Raw genomic sequence first — 19,296 nt, 5'->3', positions numbered from 1 at the left:
AGACAAATTATATCATATTTTAACCATTATCTCTGTCTATAAAAAAAATGTATGAGCAGATAAGAGATAACATAAAACTATATCTTACATGGATATGAAAGCTGGAGTTTTGGTCTGATATTTTTTACATTACATCACTTTAGTTCGATTCTTTAACATGAGCTTCTGAATTTATACGCACACACAAAGCACACACAAATACAGTGGTGTATGGCACTACTTGTTAAATTCAACAGAATCTAGCTGGCTTGATATATTTTTCTTGCTGCTAACTATACTCCTCTGGTCTTAAAATAACCCTTATTTATGAAAAAGAATCTCTTTACAAACATACCTTCATTGGATAGGAAGATGGAAAGTAGGTTTCAGTGTATTTCAAGTTTGAAATGATCCCCAAACTATGTATAAACAAGACAAATCTCCTGACTATATGAACTCAATAAATTCCATATGTTCTTGTTGCCCACAGGCCAGTAAATATTGAATATTGTTTAACTGGCCTGTGCCATTGAATATGGATCATGATGTTGTATTGACCATTCTCCTAAGTGATTGATTCTTTAATAAACTTGCTTTGCTGGGTAGCCAAAACAATACCACTGGAACCCAGAGCCCTGAAATCTATCTTTATTTAAAGAAAAGGTTGGCAACCTTGTACTTCACTGAGATAATCCCTCTCTCCATTTTTACTGTGTCTTTGATGATAAGAGAACATAATGCAAAGCCGGCGGAGTGTTTTTCAGTTCATAATGTAAATAGCCAGCACAGATCTTCAGCCAGTTCCATCCAGTAGTCGATTTTGAAGACTTTCATTTTAGAAAATATTCTTATCTTGTGTGCAAATCCAGCTGTCTGGGTGTCAAACTGTAGCAGAGCAGGAGATCTCCACAACTTCCACTGCTCTTTAACCACAACGAGACTCGTGTCTGCCAAACTCACACAAGCACAAAAACACACACACACACACACACACACACACACACACACACACACACACACACACACACACACACACACACACACACACAAATGTACTTGCGTGTGCGCGCGCGCACACACACACACACACACACATAGGAACACACACAAACAGTCAGCTACTTTTACACTGAGTTAATCTGCCACATTAGGCCGTCTGCAAGTCTACACCGCAGATGTGCTGGTGTGTGTTTCTGGGAGTCGAGAAGAGAAGTATATCAGTTGGTATAGTTTTTTGCGGTTTGCGTTTGCGGAGTTGTTGGTACTGTCAGACATTTCCCTACTTCTACTTTTGTCACACACCAACTCCTGGAACCTTTCTCATTCTCAGAAACCGTCAGACTAGGGATGTGGTAAAGCAGTCGCCTAGACAGACAGCAGGTAGTTATGCAAACACCACTGTTGACTCAGCCAAGCAGTCTTGTTTCTGTTGTGTCTATTGTTATTTTATTTTCATTCAATTTTCACCAGAACTGAAATAATTCTGTGTTACTTTTGGCTTATTTGTATTCATACTAGACCGCTTATTTTTAGGCCCACCCACAAACTCGTTGATGATTAAATGTGAGATATATTCCCAGTCGGAATATATTATTTTGTGGCTGTTGTTGAACAACGTAAAGTATCAAATTGTCATATGCTCTACCTCTATGCTGCAGGCTCCGTCTGTTGGAGCATTCAGGTTCAAAGTCCATTTTAAACACTGATTAATCAACATTTCTATTCCCTTCCACAAATCACAAACTAAGCTATCTTCCTTCTTGACATACTCAACCATGGGGTCGTGACCCCACATGTGATCTCTTGATAAGCATATGGGGTGACGGGACATCTCAGATACCCATGAATTGATATTTGATATATTTTTATTTAAATGTTATTGTTATATGTTTTATTTCATGTATATAATGAAATGATATCTAAACGCTACGTTCTCTCTAACCCTAACCCTCTCCCGCAGGTACATTGGCAAGTCGGACTCCATTACCATCAGTGTGTGGAACCACAAGAAGATCCATAAGAAGCAGGGTGCAGGCTTTCTGGGCTGTGTTCGCCTGCTCTCAAACGCCATCAACAGACTGAAAGACACTGGCTGTAAGTACCACTCCCCAGGCTCCTACAGCACCAGGAAAATGCCATATTACCATCATCCTTCATTGTTGGCGCATGGTGAAGTCTTTGTCATATTGCAATGTAGTCTCAACAATTAACGCGACTCTACTCTCTCTCTCTCTCTCTGTCTTATCTCAAAAAAATACACTGCATTCTCTACTCTTTCTCCCTCGCCCCCCTGCCTTCTCAATATCCTGTGTGTGTGTGTGTGTGTGTGTGTGTGTGTGTGTGTGTGTGTGTGTGTGTGTGTGTGTGTGTGTGTGTGTGTGTGTGTGTGTGTGTGTGTGTGTGTGTGTGTGTGTGTGTGTGTGTGTGTGTGTGTGTGTAAAAACAAAAAACTGGCATCTGGGAATCCTGCCCGAGTGTAAGTTATGGCAACATGCACATACAAATATACGTGCATGGCCGCATCCAAAAAGACGCGTACGCAAAGAAGCGCACATACATTTTTATGCACACACACACAGAGCTACATCCTGCATTCAGCCAAGACAGACAGACATTGAGACAGATGTTGTGGGGACTAGACACAGTGTCTCCAACAACAGACCTCCTCTTCATGTCCAGGAACCAAGGTGAACCCCGCCACCCCACCCCAGCCTCTGTTTTATCTGGCTCTAGCGGTAAGCCCCTGCTTAGCAAGCTAGCTAGACAGTTACTGAATGTGTCAGTGTCGCCGTACCGTCACCACCAAGCTCTTTGCCGCAGTTCGGCCAGCCATTCATCTGCTTTAAGGAGCTTTAACATCCGAGTGGATTCTTCTTTAGGAATGTGATTGAGACAAGAGTCGGCTGGGACATCACTATTAGCTACTATCATTGTGAAGTGTTGATATTCCGTGAGCCTTTGACTAGCTATTACATTTCACTGCATATATGTATGGAAGTATGTATATGTATGTGACAAATAAAAATCTTGAATCTTGAATCTTGAATCTTCAATTTTAGGATAAAATGTGTGGCACTGTGATTCATTGCAATGTGAATCAGTCATCCTGGTCAGTCAGTCTTTCCAAATTAAGTACATACAACATTCAATTCATCAAATTCAAATTCATCATGACCCACCTCCAAACAAACCTCCAATAAATGAGCCTACGTAGAAATGAATATATAAAAAGTACACATATGTAAAAGATATACTTAAGATAGAAGGAGTGGAAATATTTTTGTTATAGAAAAACTGTTGACTATACAACTTATGAGTTTACACAGGAAACTCCTTTGTGCAATGGAGATTGAAAACGGCACCTGCTAAACAGCTGGGATTTAGTAAACAAGACCTGTTGTCATCCCATAATTCCTCTGTTAGGGCCATGTTGGGGTTAGCCGATAATAGTGTAGAACTTACCCTGTTTATATAAGGGAAAAGCAAATCATTGTTTGTTTGGAATTGCTGTCCAGATGACATATCATGTTAGCATGGAAAAAGATGCAGAAAGGAACAAAAAAGGCTGCTTTGGGGGGAAATCTGGGATTTGACCGTTTGATCCTTGAGCAGCTCTTTTCAAGTCGATGCAAAAGAGGATGAGAAGGGAGAAGAAAACGTGTGCGACTATGGAGCATTGCCAGTGGTACACACACTCACAGAATCTTTCTGGCTTATCATTTCTTTTCATTCAGCCATTTAACTTGGTCCTACTGGCACTTTTTCTGCCTTGGAATAATTGTCTTGTAGTCATTATTTTTGCTACGGCGGGTGCGTTAACTGAGGCCAACAATTTCTGGCATTTTCCTTTCAAAGCCTCCTAAATGAAAATCTAGAACCTTGTACTAAATCCCCTTCTGTAATTTCCTTACATTAGGCCACTGAATGGGTTCCACTTTGTGGGTGTGTGCTTACTTCTCAATGTCATTTTGGTCTACTTAAAAAAAAGGGTACATCCTCTGTTCCCCCGAAAAACCACAACATGGGCACCACTGCCAGATTAGTCTTGGTACTAATCCTACCACTACCACAGAGAAGGTGCCGTTCTTACTCTTCCATCGAACATCATACTGCACTGCTGCAGACTGTCAAGTTTAATTCCAGGTCACCTCCAATTTAACAACCTGCTTTCCCACTTATGAGGAGACCTTGGCAACCAGTGATGGCAAGGCAACCAACACTCTCACTAACACAAGGTCACAAACTTGCGTCAACGAAAGAGAACAAAAGTGATCATAGTTACTATTTAAATGAAAGTGTTGAGTTGGAGGGTTTTTCAACCTAGCTGGTGGACTTGTCCAACAGAGCTTTGCCCAAAAATCTGTGGCTGCTCTGCCGCGCAGACGCAGAACAATTCACATGGGTGGCACAGTATTTTTTCAACAAGATCTTTAAATTTTGAACCTTTTAATGCTAAAATCCAGCGTCAAAAAAACCTAGGATGGTCACCAAAGAATCCATGCATTGCAGCAGGGACATTAAGTAGTTTCAAAATGCCCCCAAAAAAGGAATGGTGGTGGCCTTGAATGTGAGAGTTGGGGTTGCTTACTGTACAACTCAACGAATGCTGACAAAGGAAGATGAATTAGGTTTATTGCTTAATTTTCTTCTTTATTAAGAAAACAAACAAAAAAAAGAAATGGAAGATGATATCTGTCTAAAAAAAACATTTGTGGGACACTGAATGACCACTTGCATGTCACGGTGTATTAAGGTGTGAAGGCAGAGACCAAAGACTTGGGGGAGGTTAGATTTGTCCTCTAATCTGTTCATTTAAGCTCTTGGGTAAGGTTGTCACACTATCCAATTTGCTGTATAAAGTTATTCTCAATAAAAATCACCATAACATCATAAAACCAGAAATGGGGAAGACATTTTGATCAATTCTGCCTCTGAAGCAGCCCGGGCTCTCCAGACAGAGACAGTAGAATGTCTCCAGACAGATCCCAGGCCCGCCACTTACTGCACAGCTGAAATTATACTGTATCCTAACCACAGGAAGTGGACAGGTCCATATGATCTATGGCAGCGCACGGGTCATCATGTTACTCTTCTGTCTACCCGTCTACTCCCCATACACTCCGCACGCACGCACGCACGCACACACACACACACACACACACACACACACACACACACACACACACACACACACACTCACTCTCACTTACACAGAACCACTTACTGGAAGTGCTCAGGTTTTTGAGGGCCTAGTCATTATAGCCATTGTCCGATTTGTTGTCCAGCACACACAGATGCATTTATAAAATTACACACATGCATTCAGAGATGTGCAAAACCCACTCGGACTGCCTCACACGTTCGCGCGCGTGCACACACACACACACACACACACACACACACACACAGTTGTGTAAATTTCCATGCTCACAGCCATACAACCACAGAAACACGAAGACACACGCATTCGGGCGTGCATACAAGTACATAATCCATGCCTATTCAAACATACTTGCACTCAAAGTTGGGTGTAAAAACGCATACACAAACACACACCTACAGACAGGCCGGAGTACCTGGCAGAACCCCTGGTTCCCTAGATATTCCATCTAGGGAATCAGGTTTTCCATCTGTAAACCACACACACACCTGTACTCACTACCCATCTGCAACACACACTTTCATACTGTCTCTAACACCATTATATGATTGCATTAATCGTATTAACAAGTGTAAAGAGGTGTACAGGAGCAATGTCTATAGCCTGTGTCCCAGCTCTTCTATGGTATTTAGAGCTTCTGCCTTTTTTCAATCCTGTTTTAGCTTATTGTTTAAAGCTTTCACTTCCCTCTGGGGCCGTCCCTCTCTCTCTCTCTCTTCACCTTTTTTTCTTAAACAGTAAGATCTGCTTGTTATTCAAGCCATGTATGGCTCTGACCGTCCCTGTTTAGTCTAGACACGTATACTGAACAATTGTCTCTCTCTCTCTGTGTGTGTGTGTGTGTGTGTGTGTGTGTGTGTGTGTGTGTGTGTGTGTGTGTGTGTGTGTGTGTGTGTGTGTGTGTGTGTGTGTGTGTGTGTGTGTGTGTGTGTGTGTGTGTGTGTGTGTGTGTGTGTGTGTGTGTGAATGATATATTTCAAATGTTTTTACAAAAAATATATCAAACATCCATGTTTAAGTCTTGGAAAATGTCCTACGACCCCTATGCATATCAAGTGACCCCCACGTGGGATCACGACCCCATAGTTCAATGTGATGAACCTCAATTTCTCTATGAATGTATTCTGGATATGTGAGCAGATGACATGCATTTATTTTGTAAAATTGTCTTAAAATTATAGGAAAAAATAAGTTTTTCTATCGCGGCCTGGCCACGCTATGCAGACAGACCGTCTGGGTGATCGGGTTCTGGAGGGACTTTAACGCATCTTTTGCTCTTTTCGAGCATAGATCAGAGACTGGACCTGAACAAGCTGGGCCCGAATGACAACGACACAGTGAGAGGGCAGATTGTCGGTGAGTAATGATAAATACTCAGACATTTGTTTGTGTGTCTGTGTCTTTCAAACTAGCTTTCATTCTCAATAAGCTTGACCAGCCCTGTTCTAAATGAAGCGGAAGGCACATGAATAGACTAGATGAACTGGTTCCAGTTTCAACACAATGCAGTCGTTATGCTGCAGCATTATTTACTTTGTTTGACTATTGATAATATTAGACAAAACATTTTTTTAGACTTTTTGTTATTTACTTGTAATTCTTATTAATTGGAAGTGGTGGTGTAACGGAACGTGGATGATCCGTGACCCGTACGGATCACCCCCCACAGATGGCCTCGCATTTGAACCGTGGATTAATTGCAAAATTGAACCATCATAGTGAAATAAAGTTTTACTGCCGCTGTTACTTTTTAAAGTAATAATTCCCTAAATATTGATGCAGAGTTGCAGTTAAAGGAAGATGGACAAGACAGATGCTGTCTTTTACTCTGCTGCTACTTTACGACATACCGTGAAGCAAATGGCGCCGCTATGCATCTGCTCGTCCGCCATATTGAAGCACTCAAGATTTACTCGTAAACAAATACGATGTGTTTGGAGAGATGCGGACTTCTCTACAAAATCGACTGTAACTCGCTTAATTTTGAACCAATTTCATGAAATTTTGTTTGTTATAAACGTGAGAAATTGAACATGATACTGGTTACTATTTGAATTAAATTCCGTTACTGGGGGCGGTTATAATCAATTTCTCATACACTACCATGTTTAATGGAAGAAGGTATCATGCGTGTCTCATATTGAAGTTTAACAATTATTATTGATCATTGAATATTTGATATATTTTAAGATTTTAACATTGGAAATCTTGAGTGTTGTTTTCATTTAAGACTATGGGCAAAAGTTCCTTGCTTTAAGTGTTTTCCAGAATAAATGGAACCAAAGTGATCACTCCATCTTTTTTATTTATTTTTTATTTTATTTTATTTTTTGATCCGAAAAATTATCCAATCCGTTACTCAAAACAGTGATATAATCCGAAACGTGAGTTTTGTGATCCGTTGCACCCCTAATTTGAAGACTCCTGATTCCCAGTGTACGTGTGTGTCCATGTACATGCAAAAGAAACCACCTCTAGCTGAATGTCTCACCGCAGTCTTGGGGAAAGGGAAGAATATTTTTGGTGCTTTTTCTTTTTTGTTTTTGTTTTTCAATGTGGTGTCTGGGTGAAGCAGAGACCTGCATCCACTCTTCCTCTTTCTGCAAATGCTCCAGATAGCATCCTCCTCCACTGTGTTCCCCAACCTGTCCCAACTTCAACTAGGTTTTTGAAGTTATACGTTAAGGCTTTATGATTTTATTTATTTATTTTCCCCCCAAAGGAATTTGTTGTAATTTTGACTTGCAAGAGGTTTTTAGTCGGTGTTCATCACACATCAAAGCATAGAAAGGGACATTCTCTCCATGTCTCCAGCATTTAGCATGAAATATGGTCAGCATTATGCAGTAGCATTTTCCTTTAGGCACAGAGGCGAGACTAATGTTAACAAGAGATTAGCTTCAGGATCCGGGATTGTGGGATCTTGTCCTTTTTTTAAATGTATTATTTTTTCTTTCATTCTCCGGGGTGAGAGATGCATAAAAAGTGAAAATATTCACAGTTCTATTCAGTGCTAAACAACCGTTCTAGCTGAACACATGAAAAGGTGGATTTGGGCCTTCCTGGAATATATAAAATCAATGGGTCGAAAGTATTGATACACAGTGGAGAAAGTGGTGCCACACAATTCTAAGAATTCTAGCCTCAACATATCCATGTCCCAGTTTCGACTGCTTCTGTCCAACCAGCTGTTGTAGCACATTACATTACATTTCATTACATTTCGTCATTTAGCAGACGCTTTTATCCAAAGCGACTTACAATTATTCAAACACCGACGGACGCAGCCATCAGGAGCAATTAGGGGTTAAGTGTCTTGCTCAAGGACACTACAGCATGCTAGCAGGAGGAGCCTGGGATCGAAACCTTTAGATTACTAGACCACCAGCTCTACCTCCTGAGCTACCACCCTAGCACTACAGATAGAGTAATACGAGTACAGGAGGGACACATCAACACCATTTTTTCTTGACAAAGTACAAACACTGAGTACTCACTCTTGGGTATTTGCTGATACAAAATAACATTGTTTCACTTACAATGACTGAAGATTCCTCCAAAAAAATCCCTCAAAATATTATTTTAACAAAATCTGTGCATCCTTAAGAATACAGGATGAATACATTTTCCGTAAAAACACAATCAAATCTCATTGTAATGGTTATTATGGCTGACCTCAATAAGTCAACTGGTCAGGTGCATGGTTGGTATCCTATTGGTTGACCAGGATTTGGTGAGTCAAGTACACTTTAAATCGTCAAGTTTCATTATGCACAGGCAGTCTGTGCAATTCATACATTTTTCCAAATGACATGTTTTTTTAAAAGTGTTTAAAGGTCCCATGTTATACTACTTTTCAACAAGTTAATATACAGTAGGTCTCTAAGGTCCCCAAAACATGTCTGAAGTTTATTGCTGAAAATACTACTCAGATTATGCGTTCTAGCCATTCTAACATTATATACCCCTTGTGTCACCCCACACACCACTCCAGAACAGTTTGTGGCTTGGGGTGGGCTCTCTATATCACCCCATTACGCCTGGAGTTTTTTTTCTCGGAGCGGAGATTGCTCACTGCCAACTGTTTAAAAATAAATACATTTTTAAAGGTTAAAAATATGGCCGATATACAATAAACTATTAAAATGGGAGGACAGCGGGAGACAAGGGTAAAACACGGGTGAATCCCGGAAAAAAGAGGAGGGTCGACAGGTATGCCTCCACAATGGTGAAAGAAACGCAGCACAATAATTGTTTTAATACTTCCTCATCTGCAGTTTTGTCACGGACAGCTGGCTTGATTCCTCTTTCTTTTAAAATATTTGTGCTGGTCTGTGCAGCTAACAACAGTTCAGTTCCCATGCTTAGCTCCTAGCGTCGACATAATGATAGTGTGTGTGGGGCACCTTGCAAAGGTTTTGCTCAAGCCGTGGGTGTGAGATACCCACATGGAGGGTGGTCTCGTTCTCATGGGCCCTCACTTGATGTAGGAAGGGGAGGCAAGTCGTATCGGCTTGTTGAATCGCATGTTTTCTGAAATAGGGGGCTGACAAAAAACTCCCTGGGTTGTCTTATTTCGTCTGAAATTCATCATTCTGCATATATCTCCTCTACATCCACCCTTGTAACACTCTCTGAAGGTGTCCAACGGAACAAGAGCAATGCTGTTCATCGGTATCAAGAACCGATCAAGAACACGCTCACAGAGCAGCCACTGTACTGTATGTAAAATGTCATGGCCTCAAATAATAAAAAAATAAAAGACATAAGTCCTCTACGTGGTTCATGTGAGAGTCTGTGGGAGTCTGCTCCCAAAGCTGTTTGCAGTAGCCCTAGCGCTCTGGGTGGATGCGCGCATGTGTGTGCAAATGAGGAGTTGGTGACGTCCCCACGGCTCCTGTTTGCATTCTCCCATCTCAATACAGTAATGCAATTAACAAGTTGTAAATGCTGCTGAACTCCAGGGGCTACAGGCGGGTCAATTTCAGTTCAAAAAAAGTCTAAAACAATATCAGTTTATGAAGTGTTAAGTAGTAATTCAATATGTATACTGTCTTTTTCCAGATCGACTGTTACAACATGCTCCAAAGTCATTCAGCAACAAAGTAAAACAGTCACGGGTCAAAAACACAAGGCACACTAGCAATCGGGAACCACATTCTACAGTTACGGAAATGCCGTTGTGTGCACGGTGCAGTGCTTCAACTATTCTAGTTTTGCCCTATGATCGTTGCTGATGCACATACTTTGTTTTCTTCCCGTTGGCAGTGAGTCTACAGTCCAGGGACCGCATCGGGACGGCCGGGCTGGACTGCAGTCGCCTGTTTGACAACGACCTACCTGACGGGTTAGAGTTTTACTAATTACGCCAACATTCATCCACCATCCCAGCAGGGCTGAAGTCTGGTTGCAGAGGCTGAGGGTATTTTGTTGAATATTGTTGCCTGTTCATGTCAATTACTATTATGTTATCATATTAAGTTATTCGTAATTTGTATTGGAAATTTCTGTTGAAATTGAATTGAAAACTTCACATGAAAAACATTAAAACTCCAGAAACATGTATTCGGAGCCACAAGAATGCTTATACCTCCAAAAGACTCAAAACTATGGGTTTGCAGTCTGGATCAGCTACTTCTGACCAACATTAATTCAGTTCAATGTACTTAATTGCACTAATTCAATATTAGTTCAACAATATTAGTTGAACTTCAACAGTTCAATGTTACATTTGTATTTGCGGCAGAAAAATTGTACATCCATCTGGCATTAATGTGTAAATGCAGGAGATTATCATTTTACAATCCCTACGGTATAGCCCAAAAGCACCAACGTGTAGGTCAGGTACTTGGAAATATCAATAATAATAAGGCAATTTATTACCTTATAAACCCAATAAATACAATATTTATATATATATATATAAAATTATATAAAAACAATATGAACAATGATTCATATAGAAATTACTGCATAAATCAATAGTGCAGTGTGGACTGGCTGCTGCAAAGGCCTCTCTGTTTATTCCTAAGGTATAACTAATTATATTATATATTATTTAGTTTCAAAATATATTCCACATTTACTGAAAAGACGAGTTTGTAACACTTCAAATAAGTTTTGATATTTGCATGAGAATTGAGGAAGGGACAACTCGCACTTCCCTCTCAGATTTTCTCTCTAACAGTTTGTTTATTTCAGTGGTTGTCAAACTTTTTTGTGACACTCTAATATACCTTTTCCACTGCAACCCGGTAACACCCGCTAACATTTGGCATTATGTCATTAGTGGGGAAAGGTTACCCCCGGGTTTCATTCCCAGCACAAATGACTCTGCAATAGTCACGGGTATTTATCGGCTCCAATCGGCTGTGATGGAAACATGACACCTGGGTAGACACCCTAATTTTCGCCTGTTTACTGGTGCGATGCGTGTTGAAGTTCCAGACGTTGGTGCGTAAATAGACAGAAATCTGTGTATCATTTGATATCCAAATTAGAATCCAAACCATTGAATGGTAAGGTGCAAATTCAATATATAATGTCCAAATATCACAGGTTAATGGTAAGGATCACAGAGATGTACGATAAGTGGCAAATAGCTATGTATGTACAATATCAATCTCAAATACAGGTGCATATGGTTAGATTCAAATGTTCAATGATTACATCCTTGATATTTCACATAATGTCCCTGTTATTGCACATTAGACTTGTGGTGTCCCATAAATCAGAGAGTTGTAAATAACCGTAATCCACTGACCGATAGTAATCCAGCGAGAAAGGGGAAGATGTGACAGACAGAGCTCTAATGAGCGCTGAAACCACCTCAGCACCACATGCTTCTGCTGTCCATCTCTCTGCCTGATGTAGATGAGTTGTATAGATTAATTGCCACAGGGAGAAAAGATTTCCTCCGGTGTGTCGTGGTGGTATCAGTCTCCTGCTGAAGGTGCTCTTGTGCATGACCAGCACATCGTGGAGAGGGTGAGAGTCTTTGTCCATGATGCTCCGCAGCTTGCGCAGCATCCTCCTCTCTGGCAACACCACCAAAGAATCAAGCTCCGTCCTCAGGACAGAGCCAGCCTATCTGATGAGCTTGTTGGTTCTGTTGGCGTCCATTGGCCTCACCCTGCTGCCCCAGCACACGACGGCAAAGAAAATTGAAATGGCTACCACAGATTGGTAGAACATCCTTAGCATGGTACTGCAGACATTGAATGACCGGAGCCTCCGCAGAAAGTAAAGTCGGCTCTGGCCCTTTTTGTACACAGTGTCTGTGTTCTTTGCCCAGTCCAGCTTGCTGTCAAGGTGTACTCCCAGGTACTTGTAGTCCTGCACGGCATTCACGTCCACCCCCTGGATGGAGGCGAGTGTTGCTGAAGTCCAACACCAACTCCTTTGTCTTGCCAGTGTGGGGCTGGAAGGTTCAGCCATACTGGGGCCGACCAGTCCCCAGTAGTAGTCGTAGTCCACAATCCAGGAGACCAGGGGAGCGTCTACCTGCATCACCGTCAGCTCTCTCCCCAGCCGGGCAGACCAGGTGGTATTGAACGCACTGGAGCAATCAAAGAACATGACTCCTGCAGTGCTACCCGGCCTGTCGAGGTTTACATAGCCACGATAACGCAAGAAGATGGTGGTGTCATCCATTCCCACCTTTGGCTGGGAGACAAACTGAAAGGGGTCCAGTGGTTTAACCAGGGGCTGAAGGTGTAACAGGACCAGTCTCTCAAGGGACTTCATCAGGTGGGAAGTTAGCGCAAGTGGTCTGTAGTTGCTGGTGGCACTAGAACATGCCTTCTTTCGTACAGGAACCAGGCAGGATGTCTTCCAGTTGGAGCAACCCTCTCCCGACTAAGGTTAAAGTTGTGCTGGAGTACTCCATCCAGCTGTGAGGCAAAGCTTTGAGTGCCCTCAGGCTGATGCCGTCGGGACCCGCTGCCTTGTCTGGTTGGAGTCTGCTAAGCTCTTTCCAGATGAGGGGGGCAGATGGTTGAAGAGCTGGCAGAGGGGTAAACGGAGCCCACACCATCAAATCTGTTGAAGAGATTAAACTCAATGGCCCAGTCCCTGTCCAGGTCCCCCCCTGTTACCTTGCTGCCAGCCTGCTCGTAGCCAGTGATAGTCCTTATGCCACTCAACACATCCTTTGCATTGTTCTGTTGGAGTTTGTGTTCCAGCTTCCTCCTGTAGCTGTTCTTGCCCTCCTGAATCCTCACCCTGAGTTCTGTCTGAATCTGTTTCACCTCCCTCAGTCTCCATTCCTGAAGGCTCTCTTCTTGTCATTCAAGAGGACCTTGATCTCTCTGGTGAGCCAGGGTTTGTTGTTGGGCAAACAGCAGAAAAATAGGGCCGACCCAAAAAATAAAGATAAACCGAAAAAATGTCACCATGTACAATAACTAATGAAACAAACCAGTAAACAATAGACGGCGAACCGGAAAGATGGAAATTGGTAATTCAAAATAAACCTGTCAAAACATAAACATGTCAAATCCTTAAATATAGACCAAAATCGACCAAAAACAATAGAAAAACAAACCAAAATATGTAAACGGTAAACAGAATGCCAATAAACCTCAAAAATGGTTATGTATCAACAAATTCATTTTCTGGAAGTTGTACAATTTGTCTTATTGTATTGTTTTTTTTCAATATGTAGAACACTAGAATTGTGTTGTTTTTTTGTTTTAATTTTTTTCTCACTATGAAGCCATTTTAATAGAGTAATACTTGTACTAATATACTAATGTAATTCTTTGTAAACAGCTGGGAAGAGAGGAGAACGGCGTCCGGGCGCATCCAGTACCTGAACCACATCACGCGCACCACACAGTGGGAGCGACCTACCCGGTACGGAAGCCTCGAACCCAGCCCCCCCAAAAGAAAACTGTTCCCCCATGACCCTGCTGGACTAAAAACCACAGAGATCTGACTCTTTAAAAAGAATAACAAAAACAACAATAGAGCTTAAGTCTATTTAAGCTGTAGTACACACTTCCTCTTTCAAAATGGACATCCACTCAACCTGATCCCACTGACAACACAACAATAACAGTCTTCTCTTGGTAATGAGTGAGTTCCTATCAATTTCCTGAGTCCCCCCCACCTCTTATAACTCCACACACACACACACACACACACACACACACACACACACACACACACACACACACACACACACACACACACACACACACACACACCACCTTAAATAAGCCAGCCAGCCAGTCGGGCATCCAGGTTTTGCTTGGCCTCAGTTGCTGCAGGAACAACTGACGCCTTCCTACTTGGCTCAAATCGCTGGAGCCGTAAGGGGAGAACGCAAACAAATACACCGCCCAACCCCCACCCCCCCCTCCACCCCTCCCCCCACTAGCCCCACCGGTCACAATGTTGTAGGCAGGAAGACGGGGTGTATATACGGGAGGGCGGACGGTTCTGAGTGACTGATAGGGGATTATGTGTAAGACAGAGAAAGGATAAGACCATTTTACTGTCGATAAACAGCTTCCGTCTTTCTCTGCTGTCTCACTTTCAAGGCAGGTGATTGCACCAAAGAAACTTACAATTTAAGTTAAAAATGAGGCCACTTCTCAAACTACAGGGTTAGGGTTATTTTGATCATTTTAGAACCTGTCGCCAAAGGGTAAATACCGGTCTCCAGTCAGGACCACCTAAACATCAAGTCAGAATGTGTGTGAACAAACCAGAATCCCCCCCCCCCGATGACTCAACAAGAGTAGCTACAGATTAACACCAGACAAGTTCCTGCTTAATACGATTTAGGGTTACTGTGTTCACGATTTACCTTGAGCGTCCTCTATGCTACGTCTATTAAGTACCTGCTCATTGTTCAGAATAGGTGTGGGTGTGTGGGTGTGTGGGTGGGTGGGTGGGTGGCAGGGGGGTGGCAGGGGGGTTAAGATAACCGAAGCGCCAGTAACCCTACACAATCAGACATGCACACAGCTCCTCAGAGAGCCAGACTGTCTCTGTTTGTCTCCGCTTATCACATATCTCTGGTCCGTTCCTACCCTTACAGAGTAGTGCATGCATGCACAAGCTCACACAAACACACACACATTTTTATTGTTTTATTATTATTGTTTTTACATCTTTTGTCAAAGTTATACCTATTGCTTTTTATTTTCTGTTTTTAGAATTATATGTATCCTAGCCTCCCTGCCTAAGAATTTCACACTAGTGTACAACTGGACTGGCAATAAACATCTTGAATCTTGTTTAGACTTTTGTTAGGGCATTGATTTGTTTTTCCCTGTGGGAGTCCCACCAGTAGGGGTTTTGGGACGGAAAGTCTTTCTGGCACTGGGGTGCCGACATGGCATGAGTTTTTTATTAAAGACAGGAACAGAAAGGCTCGCTGACTAAACGATAAATAATAGACAACAACAACAACAATAATCAGTCTGAGCGCAGGAGGAATGATGCTTCACTATGGCTCCTGGGCGGCTGACGAGCAACGGGCGCCAATCCCTCTCTGCAAGACAGACAAACATTAAGAAAACTCCCTGTCACGGATCGGACCAGTTAGTGCCACGCTGAGTCGGCCGATTTGAGGCAGCTGCGGGGCCGCGGGAAGGAAGCCACGCTGCCGTCTGCAGCCGCGGCTTAACCACGCCCCTTGGTCCGCCACATTCCTCTTCATGTAACACTCATTCCCACATCAGCTGTTTATTTTAACCTCTTAGCTTGTACAAAGTTTAATCTGTCACAGGAACACATGGTAAAAGTAAATAGTGTCCACACACACACACACAGTCTACATAACAGGCCACAAACGGAAATGGATGTACAACCTATGCCAAAATTACATCCAAACACCTGTATTATTCTATTGTTCTGTCTATTGTTTCATCTATCCAAAGTACTAAGAATGAAGCTTTATATCATATGGGGGCGGTTTAACAGACACAGATTAGACCTAATCTTAAAATCACACTTTGAATTTGGATTGACTGAAATGGCCTTTCTCAGTCATGGTTTAAAATAGTCTCAGACTTAGCCCAAGGATTGGTTTAAAAGGTTTAAGATTAATGGATGTGGTCTAGGACTAATTAATCCTAAATTAAGCAATGTCTCGGAAAGGCATTTTGTAAATTCTGGATTAATGTAAATAGGATTATTTTAGTCCTGGTTTAAATCAAACCGTCTGCCAAACCGCCTTATAGTCATTTTCATAGTATATTATTCGTCTTTTATAGGATATTCTATCTTAAACGGCCTGTCCTGTGGTTCTCAGACCGGCCTCGGAGTACTCCAGTCCGTCGGGCCGTCCTCTGAGCTGTGTGGTGGACGAAAACACTCCCGTGGTGACCCCCGTGAATGGGGCTGTGGCCAGCGTGCCCCCGGGGGGCCAGAGGGTCCAGGAGAGACGAGTCCGGTCGCAGCGGCACCGCAACTACATGAGCCGAACGCACCTTCACACGCCGCCAGACCTGCCCGAAGGATACGGTACCAAATGCACACACACAGTATACAGTAGACAGTACATATGTAGATGTATAGGTCGATACTTTATTGATTAGCGGAGAGAAATGAAAGCGTCAGAGCAGATGACATCAAAATAGGCAATAATAGTAAGGGGGGGAAATACGGGCAAAGTTTGATCATGTACAATAACGAATGAAATAAACTTGACAGTGAACTAGAAGGATAAAGAAAGAAAGATAACAAAAAATGATCTCATTCATCTCCAGAGGGAAATGACACATCGCAACAAATAGGCAATAATATTAAAAGTACAACGATAAGAAATATCGAAACGTTACAATATTAACAATTGACATGAAGTGGTAAGCAATACGATATTAACAAGAAAAATGTTTGTAAACAGGTTTATCAATGCTTATTTATAAATATACACAATATCTATATGTATCCAAACCATAACAGTATCACTCCAACAGCACCATACTCACAGCTAGAATAAGCTGACCAAACGATTTGGTCGCCCAAAGAGCATTGGATACATGAAACAGACCTCACCTCCACTACAAAACATTCATGTAGGACCTAGAACATTGCATAAAATTGGGAAAACTACCACTATTTAGAGCGCCGTGTATTTTTTTATTTTTTCCCCAGAAGAAGATATCGGATCCTTCTTGTGTTTGGCCTCAGTCCACCACAGCGTGGTCCACAATGCGCGCAGTGTCTGTGGAAGAAATGATCATGGTCGGAGAGAGGCTGGTTGCCAGCGCTTTAGAGCTGGGCTTTTTCTTTATTTCTTAAGAAATGCCCTGCCGCATCCACTGTGTGGCTGGAAGAGGTCAGAAAGCATGAGTCACTGGTACCCAACTGCAAGCCGGGCCTCAGCTCTGCCCAGCTGAACTGTCTGACCCGAGAGGGGGAGGGAGAGAGAGGGGGAGGGGGAGAGAGGGAGACCTTTATTACTTCCAGATCAATGGAACATATCAAGTGTTTGAAGGTAAAACAAACACACCAAAAGAATCGCCCCGTCTTCTTCATGAACCTGATGGCAGCTGAAGTGCTAATACCCCCAAGAAAGCCAGTGGAGAATGATCTTGAAATTGTTTGACTTTGTTCTTATTATTACAGGACTTTCATTTCATGAATCGATCTTTTGTGTGTTTTATTTTTTCCTAAATGTGTCCTCTTGCGTTGGCGATGTAAAATGCACTCTTCACCCGAAAGAAAGAAAGTCAGACAGGATGTGTAAAGGAATGAGACTTATGGGTTGTGAGTGTTATTAAGCTGTTATTTATAACATACCGTTCTTAGAAAAATAGTGATGGTTTAGCCACCGCAAAGAAGCAGAATTTCCTTAAATTGGGCGCCAGAAGCGGTGACGTGTCCGCAAAGACATGGCGGCGTACTGCGGGGGTCGGGGCGGCAGGGAGGTTGTCAGGCGTAAAACCACACGAAAACCCGGTCTGCGCATCGTCCCGGGGTCCGTACGCACGTTCATGTCGCGAGTTTGGGAAGCGTGAAGCGCTCGCTCGGGGATGACTGCGATTTGTCAGCGTATGGAGGCCGTCGGGGTTGGGCCTCACGAGAGCGGCGAGCAACGTAATGGAATCAACTCGCCCCCGTGTTCATTGGAAAATGTCAGCGCAACGCCTGTCGCATCAATTACGAGCAGCCAAACTATCTCCTCAGCACGTACACACACACACACATGAAGAACCCTCCTAATTCATCCTGAAAATGGACTAAATTCCCAACGTTTGTATGTAATAAGGCATCGCATTATCGTTGAAAAAGGCACCACAATAAAAGGCAGGGAATTTTATTACGAAAGAACAAGTTTAGGACAAAATTCAGAACATTTCTGAGAGTTTTATATATATATATATATATATAAAACATTACAAAATTCTACACCCACACTTTTTCCACATTGGCCTCGCTAGTTAGCATATTGCAATCACTTATACTGCTACTGGTTAGCATAGTGCTACAAGTTAGCATAGCATTATTTAATGTTTACTTGGTGTAGATAGAAGTGCACATATGTAATTCTTAGCATTTAAGTTTGTATATGTTTATTGATTTCAGAATTTCCATAACACCTGAATTGCCCTCCAGGGATTAATAAAGCGTTATTTTATCACACATCTCTGGTCTTTAACCCCACTTCTTCTTCTTCTTCTTCTCCTCATCTCTCTCCTTTACACACTTAACCCCTGTTGATACGTATGGAATCATATCACTTCAGGTCGCCTCCTATTATTATTATTACTATTTTTATTTTTATTTTATTTTTTTGGCCAAACCTGCTGTGATGTTTTCCTGCATGTGGATAACTAGGCTAGCTAGACCAACTGGCACCAATTAACTGAGGATTATTTTCGAAACCAGGCAATGGTCCAAGCTTGGCCGTTGAAATAGGCAGAGGAAACGCACAAACTCTGTAACTAGGAATGAAATGTTGTTTTGTTTAGTTTTTTTTCTTTCAGTGTGGTAAGCACAATGTCAACATACTCAAATCCGGATTGTTCTTGGCTAACTACATTTTTCAGTGTTGTTCATGCTTAACACCACATTTTGATCAGACACAAAAAAGAATCGTCAGTTAATCCCATCTCTCCTCATCACACTATGAGAGCAGTAAATGTGTAAATACATCCCATCATCTCTTTCAAGTGTTGTTTGCAGTCTTTCTGATG

The 19,296-nt window shown here is 42.2% G+C and overlaps 1 protein-coding gene across 1 annotated transcript in view; it reads left to right on the top strand.

The window, feature by feature from the left end:
* LOC307229779 (E3 ubiquitin-protein ligase SMURF2-like) overlaps positions 1-19,296 on the top strand; it is a 103,954-nt gene that overhangs the window by 61,171 nt on the left and 23,487 nt on the right. Inside the window, exons 4-8 of the mRNA XM_079999850.1 lie at positions 1,940-2,073; positions 6,431-6,496; positions 10,409-10,487; positions 13,913-13,996; positions 16,407-16,618. Of these exons, the coding sequence (XP_079855976.1) occupies positions 1,940-2,073; positions 6,431-6,496; positions 10,409-10,487; positions 13,913-13,996; positions 16,407-16,618 (575 nt within the window). The remainder of the gene's footprint in view (positions 1-1,939; positions 2,074-6,430; positions 6,497-10,408; positions 10,488-13,912; positions 13,997-16,406; positions 16,619-19,296) is intronic.

The sequence above is a fragment of the Zeus faber genome, assembly GCF_960531495.2.
Source record: "Zeus faber genome assembly, chromosome: 4".
Taxonomy (NCBI): Eukaryota; Metazoa; Chordata; class Actinopteri; order Zeiformes; family Zeidae; genus Zeus; species Zeus faber.
The sequence above is the reverse complement of the archived record's forward strand: the minus strand, read 5'-3'. Positions and strand labels throughout refer to the sequence as shown.